General features: G+C 36.5%; 1 protein-coding gene across 1 annotated transcript; it reads left to right on the forward strand.

Moving 5' to 3' along the window:
- Window positions 1-782: 782 nt before the first annotated feature.
- LOC140148292 (uncharacterized) lies at window positions 783-5,471 on the forward strand. The gene is made up of 6 exons (XM_072170188.1): window positions 783-1,810; window positions 2,542-2,671; window positions 2,903-3,067; window positions 3,786-3,934; window positions 4,342-4,451; window positions 5,206-5,471. The coding sequence occupies exons 1-6, from the start codon at window positions 886-888 to the stop codon at window positions 5,425-5,427; spliced, it is 1,701 nt and encodes a 566-aa protein (XP_072026289.1). The 5' UTR covers window positions 783-885; the 3' UTR covers window positions 5,428-5,471.
- Window positions 5,472-15,160: the final 9,689 nt, after the last annotated feature.

Here is a 15,160-nt window from a genome sequence, read left to right on the forward strand (position 1 = left end):
TGATACTACACTTATTCTTGGAAGCTTCTTAGTCGTGCATTTGACGGACTTAGGTGTTTTAATTTTGTTAAATATCTCCTCTCCTGAACACATATTATTATAGAAAATCTATCTACTTCTTCATTCGCATACATACTATATACCCTGCAACTTTCAATCTACACAGTGGCTAGATAACCCGTTAAACGTGCGAACAAATATTGCAAAACAAAATTAAAGTATGGCTGTACGCCTATACAAATATTAAAAGTACTCTTCTAAAATTCTAGACAATATAGTTTTGTAACATGTCCTAAATTTTTAGCAAATTTAGATGTTTGGAAATACTCGTACTTTGGTGTTTTAGGAAGGATATGTAAACGACAGATAACACCAAAAATATGAAGAAATTATTTCTAAACCGTGTTAAGTCAAAAATCATTATGTTGCTCATTTTCAAGAATGCTGGTTTACAAAAAGCACGACATTGTCTGATTTCGTGAACAAAGCCACACATAACATTGTTTCCTTTCGTTTCCTTTATAATCGGTTACCCAACTGAAGCTATGAATACCAGTTTTATTGCGATATCGCACATGAAAACAGTCACTTGTGCACAACCAGAGAAGATCCGATTTAATCAGTTGAGCTGTTTCAATGAGTGTTATCTTGGTTTAATAGCTTTTAATGGGGTTAAGTCCTGCAAAGGTCGAGATGAATTCTACTGTAGACATGACTGTATCATGTACAGTATTATGACCATGTTTCCTTTCTTTTTGTCTTTATTTCTTCATTTCAGTCACATCTTTGATAACAACGTTATTCTTAGCTGCGGTATGTTTCCACATTTCTTCCGTACGAGCCAGCAAATATCATACGTTGCCCAGTATCTTGCTGTTTTATATCATGAACCAAATGGTACGGCTCTTTAGTGGAGCTGTGTTCCGTAAATTCGATGCACGTGCTAAAGATCCTAGACGAGCCCAAGAGGAATTTTTGAGAAGCAGAATGAAGAGAGACGCCAACACCGTGTACGGAAAACGTTATAAGTTCAGCAACATTAAATCCCTTGAAGATTTACAAAATAATCATCCGCTCACGTCATACGATCATTATGAGGAATATATACAACGAATGGCCGATGGCGAGAAGAACGTGTTGATCTGCGAAAAGCTGATGCGATTTGGAATCACTTCTGGAACAACTGGTAAAGGAAAACTCATACCAATGCCTAAGTCTCGGTATTATAGTCAAGCCACCTCAGTTCAAGTTTATTGGCAGACTGGTAGTGGAAGAAAATATGGTTTTCCTAGTCCGTTACAAAAAGATATTATGTTGTACGTGAATCCCAAACCCACTAAAACTCCTGGCGGTGATGTTGTCGGGCCAATGCACCTGTTCACGGACGATATGAAATTTATTATAACGCAGGTTTTAAGTGTTCCATGGGAAGCAATGAGTATCAGCACAGAACACGAAGCCCATTACCTCACTCTGCTGTTTGGTCTTCGTGATGCCGACATTGGAAGATGGATGGGCCCATTTTGTTCTCAAATTCACAAAGCCATGTCAAAGGTCGAAAATCACTGGGAACAATTTGTTCATGATATTAAGACTGGAACCGTTGACAAAGATTTGATGATATCTACAGAAGTAAGAGAAGCTTGTGAAAAGGCGCTATTACCAGAACCAGACAGGGCCGAGGAACTGAGAAGGGAATTTGAGAAAGGATTTAACGGCATCATGCGACGGGTATGGCCTCATCTGAAGTATATCTTTGGAATCAATACGGCTGACTTTACTCAAAAACTGGAAGAGAAATACGCACAAGGTAAGAAAATATTCAAGAATAATACTCAAGAAATTGAAATACCAAACCAATACAAAAGTCATAAGAATGACATTTTCATAGTCACTTGCGATTCGCGGATAATCATACTGTACGTGACGTAATAATTGGATTAACTACCATAGCAATAGATGGATACAATTTTTGAATAGATCGCCCTGCACTTCAACGTTCCTATGCATTGAACCATAGATGTCAACGAAATGCTGATCACACGTACCTGGAAAGTCGTGTTCACACGGTTGGACATAGTGAGTTATTACCGGTAATAAGCGACTTATAACCGGTAATAAAGACTTATTACCGGTAATAAATGACTTCAAGTCCGACCGTGTGAACACGACTTAAGATTAGTATCTTAGAAAAGAGCAGGTGATGAGTGCAATCTGCATTGTAGAGCAGAGCGATCTATTCAAAAATCGTATTCAGCTATTGCTTTGGCTATTGCTTAAGTCACCCACCTTTGCACATATCAGACGCACTAAATTACATTCTGATATCAAATAATTTGAATATAATACACCCAAAAAAAATCCTAAAATTTTCTTGGGGTATCTGATGTGTTCTCAGGTCCCACAAAAATACTATGCAAACGTCTCTATCCGAGCCCTTAAAACACCCCAGAAAAAATACGTACCACAACCGTTATATATTACTGTAAATTGATATTATATTACAATATGAAAAAGAGAATTTTTATTTTTTAAATCAAGGTGTACCAATCATCTCGCCTATGTATGGCAGTACTGAAGGAGACTACGGTATTAATCTATGGTGTGATGAAGACAAATATGCATTGCTACCCAATCTGTGTATTTATGAGTTCATACCAGAAGAAAACATGTAAGTATAAAATAAATAGAAAAAGCATGACCCATAATATCTGTAGCATTTTGAATGTGATATTCTAGCAGTGCGTTTATTCTTCACTGTCTTACTCGCTTTTACTCGCTACATTAATGCTTTTACCATATTGGTTAACTTTTATGTGTTTTTATACTTCGATAGTAACCATAAGTTTCTTCAACCTTTCTCTTCCCCTTTCTCTTTGATCACTGATATCAACACTTTCAGCAATGAAGCTGACCCAAAGACATTGCTTCTGGACGAGGTAAAGAAAGGCGAGACCTATGAGATGTTCGTTAGTCCATTGTGTGGATTTTATAGGTATCGGTTTGGTGATGTCATCAAAGTTGTGGATTTTTACTACAACCTGCCCGTCATCAAGTTCATGTATAGGTACGTCCTTTCTGGCTATGTGCGTTTGATTAGACACTTCGAGGGTTGACAAACAGAAGGCCTTAACTCACTTTTGGCCACTTTGAGATTTTGGTACCAAAATAATCTGTAATACCCACAGATTCTTAAAATCATAAAGCCTTAACTCAATCAACTTCCTATTGCATCTATAGCACAATAATACTTGGTCACATTTCAATGCAAAATATTATTTTACTCATTTTTCTCAAAAAGACACTTTTTGAGTTAAGGCCTTCTGTTTGTCAACCCTCGACTTGTTCTGTTCCGAAACATGCGTGTCATCCCATCACACCATGATTATGCTTGACATCATTTATTGTTACAATTATTGAGGATAATAGAATAAAGAGCAGGAGCCTAGCCCCCCCCCTCGCTATTTTGACCACACTTTTAAAGTTGTATCGCAAGAGGTGAATTTCGGGATGCGAATTGCACTGCGATATGGCTTATTTTGAATGCTGGATATGGCTTTCGTTAGCATACAAAGAAGAAGAAATATTAGAGAGGGAACAGAGAATATGATCCCATCCGCGTCCAGGAAATTACGTATCCTCAGTGTCTGTGTTGGACGTATTTTTTACCAAGGATGTGAGCTGATTTGTGGCCCAATTCAACTGTTTTTTAAACAGAAATACTCATAATACAATGTATAGTATACATTTTATAAAGACCGATCTTTGTTTCTTTAATGAAATAGATCGGGACAGCTACTGAACTTACGAGCAGAGAAGGTGACGGAGTTATCAGTTGATGAAGCTGTTCAGCACATGGTGAACAGTATGAAGGAAGCAAAGACTGCGAACTGGATATCTGCTGAAAACACACTTCTTTCTGGAATGAGTGAAGGTTGAGTAAATTATTATTATTGATATTTGGTAAACTTGTAATATAATAATAGTCAACTGGCATATAATTTCCCATCCCTAATTTTATGCCATCTGTCCATTTGAACGCCCTTCTCGGGGTAGATCTACCTCTACATGCACAACCTTAAATAAATTTGACCGATCAACATCGTCGAACGCTTTGGAATAGTCGATGAAAGAGGGATCTTTGTTTCTTTCTCCCTTTGAAGTGCAGGCTTTATGTAAACGAAGATAACTCGAAGACTTGCGTTCCTTGCATTTTAAATGAAGTTTGGTATCCGGTCTAATCTCCCCTTCTTCTCCCTTCTCGAAAACCAGCTTACCGTATAATGATCTGATGTGAGATCTGAAGTTGATTTTTTTATTTATTGATTGCTTTTTATTCAGCCATAGGCCGAGTTGAATACGAAGAGGGGTCTCAATTTTACCTCATTTTTGTGGAATTGGAGGGAGAAGGAAATGACAACATCAAATTGGATGAAAAACACCAACAACAGGTAGGGTGGTGGTAGTGGTGGTGGTTCCGGCGGTGATGATGATGATGTTGTTGTTGTTGTTGTTGTTGATGATGATGACGATGATGATGACGATAAATATGATGATGACGACGACGACGACAACAACAATGACGACGACGATGATGATGACGATGATGACGATGACGACGACGACGACGATGATGACGACGATGATGATGATGATGATGATAATAAGCTAACATGATAAAGAATCAAAAAGTATTGTTTACTCCTCAAATATGCTTACTTGCTTACTGCTTACTTGCTTATTTCGGGTGGTTTTCCCGAACCACGACAGCTCTCCATATCCCGGCTCCTGTCCTGCATCGCCGTTCCCAAGTCGGATGCTTCCAGTCCAGTGCCTCAAATAGTTTGATAGATAAGATTGCTTGGTCGATTTTTATTAATCAGAGTATGGAAATAGTTGTACATGTCGTAGCCTATGTTGACACCGTCATCGTCAATGTACAATGACACACCGTCTGGCTCAGATTAGCTCAATAACAGTGCTCCTACGTGTCAGATATTGGGGCTGACGATGTCCAAGAGTAAACTGGATGAAAGCTTCCCCTCTTGGAAAGCAATCAAATGGCCCGTCAAATGGCAGAGGCAAATAGCCATGATTGCGACGGTGATTAAAAAATAATGTGAGAAAATGAATTTGCACATAATTGTTGAAATATTAACTTCAAGTTAATGACTTATTAATGAAAAGAAAACTTTTTCATTCCAGTTTGACGAGGCTCTACAGGAACGCAACAACTACTACAGAGGCTATCGAAATGCTGGGACAATTTTACCACCTCTTGTTTACCTCGTCAAACCAGGAACATTCAAGGCGCTACAAGATTACATCATCGCTAATTCAACGGCATCTTATAATCAGTTCAAAATGCCACGAAAGCTGAAAACTGCTGGTGCACTCAAGTTGATGTTGGACAGCAGAGTAGTTTAAAGAATAGACTCAGTAAAGTGAGCGAGAGTATGCGAGACGGACACGTATGTCTCAAAAATATTGACGCGATTAGTATTAAAGTTATAAAGGTCAGGAGAACAAGAGCAGTTAAAAAGTTGAAGCGCAGATGTGTATAGATTGAAACAAAGTTATTCGCGGCGCTGTTAAATATTTTTTTTAATTCATGAGTAATAAAACTATGAAACAACTAGAGCGGTTCTCGGGTTGCGCGGTTTTCGGCATTCGCGGTTCGTGTGTAAGGTTCTTGGTTCTTGGGTGATGGTATGGTATTGGGTGAAACGTTGCGTGGTTGTGTTTAGATGTTTGTTTCTTTTTAGAACCCTGTATAGGCGTAGCTAGGATAGTGGTTGGGGAGTGTGGAGTGGGTTTATTTTATTATATTGTAACGTTGGTATCTCGCGGTTAGGCTTCAAGTAGGGGTACACTATGATGTATACAATAATACTGTGTAACAATAAGAAGGCGGAACTGTGGGTTTACTGTTGCGTTATTTTGTAAATTTATTAGGGGATATTTTAGACTGGTGGACTATGGGAAATGTTATATGTACTTGTTCGAAGTGAGGCGGGCGTAGGCATATACCTTATCAGCTTTTATGGATACATTTCACAAGCGCAGAATGATGTACTCATTATCCCAAAGTACCAGATACATTGCTTTTGTGATTGGTCTATTGGCTGTAGTATTTTTCCAGTAGTTTGTAATAATAAGCATGCACAGGTCATGTTCTTGGGAGTTGACATAGGATCATAAGTTAAGTAATATTGACCCTTAGATGCATTGTAGTTAATTTGACCGTGCATCATATTCTGCAGTAGGCCTAACATCGTTCATGTTTTCCACAGTAAAACAGTTTAATGTCAATTAGAAGACTGTACTGGGTATGTAGGCCTATATGTGGGCAATTCCGCGGTAACGGAATTACAATTCAGAGCAATTTTGGCCCCAGTTATAAATGATGTGGCTTAGTATTATGGTCAAACTGATTATGAAAACTTTTATCAGGTCAGATGATACCTCTGCTATCATATAGAAATAACAATTTGGAAACTTCCTGCATGTGGAAAGATCCAAGACCCAAAGAGTACTGGTAACGGAATTACGGCACAAATTTGGGTCTTATTTTTCCCTTGACTTTCAAAAGAATTTCTATGAAATCTATCAGGTATTGGCCTTAGGTTGATCTTGATTCTTATTACCTATGGTGTCAACTATAACCTGGCATGAATTGTTTCAGCTATATTTTATGGATATTCCTGTACTAGACCTTTTCCCAAAAACGGCAGTGGTAACGGAATTACGAAAAATGGTAACGGAATTACGTCTCTGAAATATACCACAATAAATAACATTTCTTAAACATCAGATTGTCCGAAATGGCTTTGTTAACACTTTACAAGTTCCCAACTTTAATATCAACCATAATACAAGTCGCCTGTATTTCAAATTTGGTCATGTAACTTCTGTAGATAGGATAAAAACTATATCAATAATGGAAAATACAAAATTTCACATATAAATTGTACCCCAAAATGTAATTAACCACTCTCATTGAATTCCTTGACCTCAAAAACATAGAAAACAGCACCAAAATCAGTAAAATAGGACATAGAATAAAAAAGTTACATAGACATTCGACGCGAAATGGTAATTGTCAGACCCCCCCCCCACAGACCCCCCTCTCCAAATTGTTTTTTGGGCTGCATCAACTCATTTTTTGGCCAATTTCAATGAAAATGGTGTCAAAATGCTCAGGAGATCCTACTGCACCAAATAAGCTGGAGCCCTAAGGAATTTAAAACATCACCCGTTTTTTACCCCTATACAGCCCATCCATAATTGATTTACTAAATTTGTTGATTTAGAAAACAACATAAAATTTCAAAGTAATTGTGGTAAGTGGTGACCATACAAGTCAATCTTTGTTTGTATGGTGTCAACTAAACCCTGGAAGGATTTTGTTGGGTTACATTTTCTGGATACTCCATGGTCGACCTTTTTCCCCTAAAAGGCAGCGGTAACTGAATTACAAAAATGGTAACGGAATTACATTTTCAGAAATTTACCTGGAAAAATGGAAATTTTGTAACATTTTAAACATCAGATCATCAGAAATGGATGTGTTAACACTTCAAATGTTACCAACTTTAATATCAACCATAATACAAATCCTGTTTGTCAAATTAAAAACTGTTAGGGGATATACCTCCTAAAAATTGCTTATTTGGAAAACGACATGACATTGTTCTTTTTAATAAAATGGTGTATGATGCCAATATGCAAGTCAGTCGTTGTTAGGGACGCACCATTTGATACTCAGGGGGGGGGTAGGAAGTTAGGGTCGCAGTTGGTTTTTTTCGCCGCCAAAGGCGGCAAGTTTTTTTTTAAAATTTCATGCATTATACACAGTTAGGTGGGGAAGGTTTTTTTTTTTTTTTAGTGTTGGTGGGGAAAGTTTTTTTTTGCTCATGTAGTGGGTGAAGTTTTTTTTTTTTTGAAAACTTCCTACCCCCACCCTGAGAATCTAATGGTGCGTCCCTTAGTATGGTGTCAATTATATCCTGGCAGGATTTGGGTTATGTGTTCATGGGTACTCCATACACAACCTTATAGTCTAAATAATGGCAGCGGTAACGGAATTACAAAAATAAAAATGGAGTTACATCCTTGTAAGTTTACCTGAAAAATCCCAATTCTTGAACATCTGATTATCAGAAATGGTTGTTTTAACACTTCAATGCTAATATCAACCAAAATAGAAGTCACCTGTATGGTAAACTGAAAACTATTGGGAGGATATACCTACTAACAAATTTTGTTTATGGGAAAACAATATAATATTTCATGGTAATTAATGGGAATGGGCGACATACATGCATAATTATTCAGTCATTCTTTGTTTTTATGGTCACTGGTTTCAAACTCTGTAGTCCTGGCTCAGTTTATGGGATAAAGCATCATATAAAATCCTTTACTTGATCAAACTGTAGCCTCCAGAAATCAGGTTGTAATTATGTAATTGCGTTACCAATGTAATTCCGTTACCAATGTTTTAATAGGAATACATTGAACTATTTTAGAAATTGGTGTTTTAGGCTTTAAGTAGACTGATGAAGGAAGAGAATTTACAATTACAGAATAATTCAGCAAGAAATAAGCTCATGAGGAAAACTTCTTTCATATTTCGGTAACGGAATTACAACAAAAAATGGGCAGATTTGACAATTCTCTCCTGCAAATACCATAACCACTTGTACAAAGTGCTTTACCAAATAAGATCCATTTCCAGGGTTAAAACATGTAAAAGTAGAAAGTATACATAAGAATAAGTTTTTGATTCAAGGATTTATTGAATTTTGTAAAATTTAGCCAAGGGTCCTTAAGTCAAGCCAAAAAAATGTTCAAATTTCAAATCGGATTTTCAGGAAAACCACTTAAGTTATTCCAAAACGGTTTTCAGTTCCTTACAATTTATGAATTTGTCCACACAGGAAATGTAATTTCATAGAGGTTTGATAAAATTTAAATTTTGCTGTTTTTGCCATCTCTCATACGGAATTGCCCATAATTATAGCAGTTGTCTATGCATGGTTAAAGAAAAATATTAACGTGCCACTGTATGGGAAAGTCATGAGAAAACAAAGTCGGAACATCTTGCAGGCTTATTCTTTTGCAGACCTAAATAGTTAACTAAATACCACCAGAAGACATAGCATGTGTAGCTGTTAGATGAAGACGCTTCTGAAGGTATTTAGTTATCTATTTAGCTCTATTGGTGCAAAAGAATAAGCCTACAAGACGGGTTCCTGACTTCGTTTTTCTCCGACTTTCGCATGATACATGCACATTAAAAAAAAATTATATAGGCCTAGGCCTACAAGATGGTTTCCGAAATAATTTTCTCCTGATTTTTCATGCACATTAATATTTTTTATTAACTATCTGACTGCAACACATGCTATGTCTTCTGAAGGTGTTTAGTAACTATTTAGCTCTATTGGCCAAAAGAATTAAGACTACAAGATGGTTGGTTTCCGACCTCCTTTTCCTTTCAACTTTCGCACGATGCATGCACATTAAAGAAATATTTAATAGGTCTACAAGATGGTGGGTCGGTACAATTTGTGACCTACTTCTCATACCCGACTTTTCATACCCCATCTGACCCGACTTTTTTTTCAGTTTGATGAGATATTCTCAGCGTATTCAGTAGGTAATTAAATATTGAAAAAATGTCATACACATTTCCTTTGTTATCGATTAAAATAACAGCATTTTTTATCGCAAATTTCAAATCTCGTTCAGCTATATTCAGATACAATTAGCATTGATGAGTTTTGAGCCCTGTGCGATACAAATCGCCCGGACTATTTGCTCAAGCCAATCAATAAGTGTTTGCTTATTGAGGAGAAAAGTCAATAACTGGTTTTACCTTTATCTGCTAACTTAGTTGAACCTGGTGGTGTGGTACGTTGAAGTCAATGTTCAATAAATGCCAAATGTTGCTAGCAGTAAAAGAGCTAAATAGCATGCAATGACAATAAAAAAAAGTTTATGATGTCGTCATGCTTAGATCTTAAGGTGGTATTTGAGGTATATTCTAGAAATTAATTAGTAAATGGCTTTGTGACTTTCAGAAGATTTTAAAGGTATGTAATTTGAACATAAATCATTTGAGTTTGATTTGTTTGACTAGACCTATATGAAGAAATATTTTCATTCAAGTGCAAATGTTCTAAGTAGTCTTACTTTAATAGTTGCCCTGTCGGCTTCTAAATAGTTAACGAAAACTAAAGAAGTAATGTTTTCATACAGTGCAGACAAAGTAGCGCAGCCAGCGGGAGGGATGGGAAAGGGGAAAGAGTGTCTCCTTGACAAAAACTTAAAGAGGAAAATGCCCCTTGACAAAAAATTAAAGAGATAACCGAGAAGGCAAAGGAAAAGAAAAGGGGCAAAGAGCCCGGTTTTTACCAAAATTCATCCCGATCATGGACCACATTAAAAATTAATGTCTCAATAAAGCCCTTTTTTGGAAGCTCGAACTTAACATGTAGGCTACAGCCTTCAGTCATGACAGTCTCTTTTAAAAATCACGGTATAGGCCTATTTATATGTCCCAGGTCAAAATGATGCAACCGGGATTTTTTGGTCCCCACACCTGAAATCCCCTCCCCTCGACTAAGAAAGCTGGATATGCTCCCGATAGCACTATAGTGCCAGTATGTTTGGTAACGAACCGGAGCGATATTGACACGTAAAAAAAAAGAAAAAAAACTTGAAACATCAACCTTCTTTTGTGATGACTTTTAGAACAGGTCTTCTTTTCAATTGGGCCGAGCCATATTGGCATAACCACCGCACTAATCAACCTTCTTTTGATCTTCTTCTGTTATGACTTTCGGAACATTTTATTCTGTCATTTTTTAAACATTTGAATCATAGTATGGCCGTCACATCTGTGAGATTGTTTTTTTGTTTTTTTGTTTTTTTTGTTTTTGTTTTTCTTCTTTTCTTCGTTTTTTTCCTCATTCAACGATAAAGAAGAAGGAATGTTTTTTTTTTATCTTGGCCTATAGGTGCAAATATTTTCGTTGGCGCATAACCGGAGCGACATTGAGATGTAAAACACTATGTGAGCCTATATAGGCCTATATGACATTATCATGATTATGGGGGCATATGCGCATTATTGGCATTTAGCGGAAACTAATGAAATGCTCTCAATTTAACATGTTTAAGTGCAAATGTTACCCTGCCAGCTTTTAAATAGAAAAACTTTTCAACACCTAAAGACATTAAATATGCAATTTTCTATTTGCCAGCTATTGTGATATGCTGATGCTCATAAAGTTCATGCTACTTTTATTTTGCAGACTTTTGCCTTCAAAGTGTTTCTAATATGTTCTTATGTATTATATTGTCTAGCCGCCCTCTAATTTGCATATTTGCATAAATAATTAGCTAATTTGCATAATTAGCTAATTAACTATGCAAAGTAGGGCAACTAACTAATTAATTATCTGGAAGTCATTAGGAACACTTTGACCAAGTTTAAAACCAGTATTCTATTATTAAATAAAAATGTTCATGAGCACTTTCGAGTCATATTGGTTCATTGATAATTGATAAAAATAATACAATACAAAAAAATTTAAAATGTGTGAATTATAAAAACAGTATGTCCGATTAGCTTAAAACATAAGGCGTATTGATCAGTGTTCTTTGCCCTACTCAATTAGTCTATATTTTTAAAACATGTTTAGAGCACTTCCACAATGCCTCAAATACCACCTTGCGACAGACATTATAAACGAGGCAAAACACAACATAGCGAGCATGAGCGTTTCCAAAAAGCAAGACAAAAGCAAACAAAAAATACACCCATTTCCCGCTATTGACCGCACAAAATCATAGACCATTTACGAAATGAACAACCTTAATCAGGTGCGGCAATTCCCCAATAGCTCCCAATGGTGCATAGGCCTATGATACTACACTTATTCTTGGAAGCTTCTTAGTCGTGCATTTGACGGACTTAGGTGTTTTAATTTTTGTTAAATATCTCCTCTCCTGAACACATATTATTATAGAAAATCTATCTACTTCTTCATTCGCATACATACTATATACCCTGCAACTTTCAATCTACACAGTGGCTAGATAACCCGTTAAACGTGCGAACAAATATTGCAAAACAAAATTAAAGTATGGCTGTACGCCTATACAATAAAGTTTACAAGCAGGTTCTTGCTTTATTACGTTTTCATATAGGTCTAGTGATAATGAAAAACGAAAGTTATTGGTAATAGTTTTTTGGATCAATTTTGAAGTATTACATAATGTATTATTGAGAATACAAGGTTGGAAAAACCACGGAAACATACTTGTAATTGTGACTGAAATATTGGAAGTTATTAAATGTAAGGAATATGGAACATGAGTAGATTGAAAACACGGCTTATTTTGCTATCGAACTTTACCTACTTCTGTGCCTACATTTGTTGTTTGTTGTCCACCCTCTGCATACCCTTGTGAGTTGTAGTTGTTTCTAAACATCAAGTTCTTGTATCTTGCTCTCTTTGTTTTTCAACTGTAATGTTCAGTCCCTAAGCAAAACTTTTAAATATTATATGTCCAACCCTTCAGTGAAATCGACTTTATTATTAGATACCTTCGACCATATTTATGAATACGTAAATATGGTCGAAAGAGACCTTGAAAGAGACCTTCAAAGAAGAGCAGAACAGCGAACCGACAACCGCCTCATCCTTCACGGGGTAGGAGTTCACACCGTCAACCCCAGCCTGCTAGGGGTTATGGGAACCAGTACCCGGCTTATCATGGTGAAGGCTGGAATGCTAGGCGAGGTCGCGGCAGAGGTCGCGGCTGGAGTTATTAACTCCACTGAAAACCAAACGGCTCTTTTCACAGCCACCATTTGTTTTAAAAAGAGTATTGAGTTTGTGTCAATAAAATGCCCCTTTTAGTGTTTTGCTTTCATAAATAAAAATATATAAATGAAATGTTTTACTTTATAAGCTCTAGAGGCATGAGAATGCATTAGGGCTTTATTACAAATGAAATTAAAAACCTTGTGGTTTACTGAAGCTCTAGAGGCATGAGAATGCATTAGGGCTTTAGCGTTCTACCGATCTTTCTAGCCCTGCGGGGCCTATATAAAATTAACTCACTTGGAGTGTTTAGTCGTCGTATGGGAGTCGCCGGCCTCGGGCCTTCGCCCCTGCGGCCTTGCTGTTTTTCAAAATGAGACAGCTTTTGGATACCGGTATGTTCTTGTAATATTTACCCTTTGATTTTGGACTGGAGGTAGGTTTCTTCCAGGGCCCGTAATTCTTTTAATTTTTTTCAAGATCTCCGAAATTTATATTTTGGCATTCTGCGTTCAAAATCTTTCAAAGTTTGTCAATGATGTGAGGTGCGTGTTTAGTGTTTGTTTATGTGTGTGATGAGTATAGAAAAAGAGGATCAGCTTAGTGGGTAAATATAGGCCCTGTAGTTGATATGGTGAGGCGTTTGTGATGCCATTTATATGGGAAGCTCAAAAGGCATTTTTTCGCATTTTGCGCTCAACATCTATCATGGTCCATAAAATGTATCGAGGTAGGTTGTAATTGTATTAGTCCGCTTTTACTCTTTTTTGTCTTCCTTGGTGGTTACTTATTTATTTATTTTTTTATTTCATAAAGCTTCATAAGAAAACACATCATGACAGGGACAGCAAAGGTAGGGCCTATTCTTAATTGCGCCAATTCACCAATTCAAACAACATATATTTAGTTTTTGGTAACTGTAAAGGACCAATTAAATTTATTCGTGCATATGCATGTCGTATGCGATGTTTCATTCATGAAAATGCTATTCACCAAATAATTTGAATAAGCTCTTTCAGGGATTTCCCTTTTAATAAAGGAGCACCGATGCAGTAGGCCTACAACGCACTGCAGCTGTCATCGGCATGTTCAAATAACTGTCAATATCATTTACAAGTCAGATTGCACATTTTTTCATAAATAAGTATGATTAATGCTATAATATAAGCTAATATAGGTGTGGTGTGTCCTAGAAATCAGTAAGGAAATATGATGCGCAATGTATCATGCTTATGCTCAAAGTGAATAAACTACTTTGAATTGAATGTACATGTCGGGAAGCTAGTTTTTGCTTAATTGCTCCCGGGGACACTCATATGAAATTGGTAGCCTATGTATAGGGCCGCATCGGACACTTTCAAATTGGATGAGGGCATGATCATGGCATTCAGTGAGAGCAAAAAGTACAATTTGGGTCATTGGGTGAGAGACGGGCCGTTTGGACCTAAGGCGGGCATGGGTGAATACATGATTTTTTTTTTCAAATAGGGCATATGGTCTTTGGATGAGAGTCAAAACAAACCTACAGTAGGCCTAACCTCTAGTTTTTACTTAATTTCTTTGTTATTTCAAAAGAAGTTCCTAAGATAAAAATTTTGTTCCTATGGTGATAATGAATTTGCTGTTCAAAATAAGGGCCCTTGGGGCGATGAAAGGCAAAATAAGGGGTCTTTGGGTGCATGGCAGAACATGAAAAAAAAAGTGGTGGGGGGGGGGGCAGCGATGCTGAAAAGGGGGGTCCTTGAACAACCTATAGGCTATAGGCATACGCGTCACCTCCAAAGTTAAACACGTTCTTGCATACTATTCAATTCAATTTAAATTTTACATACAGGCCTACACAGAAAGGCACACTCAGCCCTTGAGCTAGTCATTTTGAACATTCATGTGTCAACTTCCATAAACACATAGGCCTATTGATTAAACATTTATCAAAATTCAATGGCTAAACATTTGACATAGTAAATAATGTTTGCACATAATAATAGTAATAATTTAAATAATAATAATAATAATAATAATAATAATAATAATAATAATAATGATAATAATAATAATAATAATAATAATAATAATAATAATAATAATAATAATAATAATAATAATAACAATAATAATAATAGGGCCTAAATGAGTGATGAATGATGATCAAAACTTATCACTAAGCGCCGGTTTCCACAGATGCAGGACTATAATTCGCTCTGGTTTCGATAATACAGAAATAAAACTAAATCTACCGTGTACGCGTGTTTTAAACACGATAACATCTAATTTTCTGACACAGTAAGCACAAAAATGTTTTACGACATTATTTAAAATGT

Source organism: Amphiura filiformis, chromosome 3 (assembly GCF_039555335.1).
Source record: "Amphiura filiformis chromosome 3, Afil_fr2py, whole genome shotgun sequence".
In the NCBI taxonomy this organism is placed as follows: Eukaryota; Metazoa; Echinodermata; class Ophiuroidea; order Amphilepidida; family Amphiuridae; genus Amphiura; species Amphiura filiformis.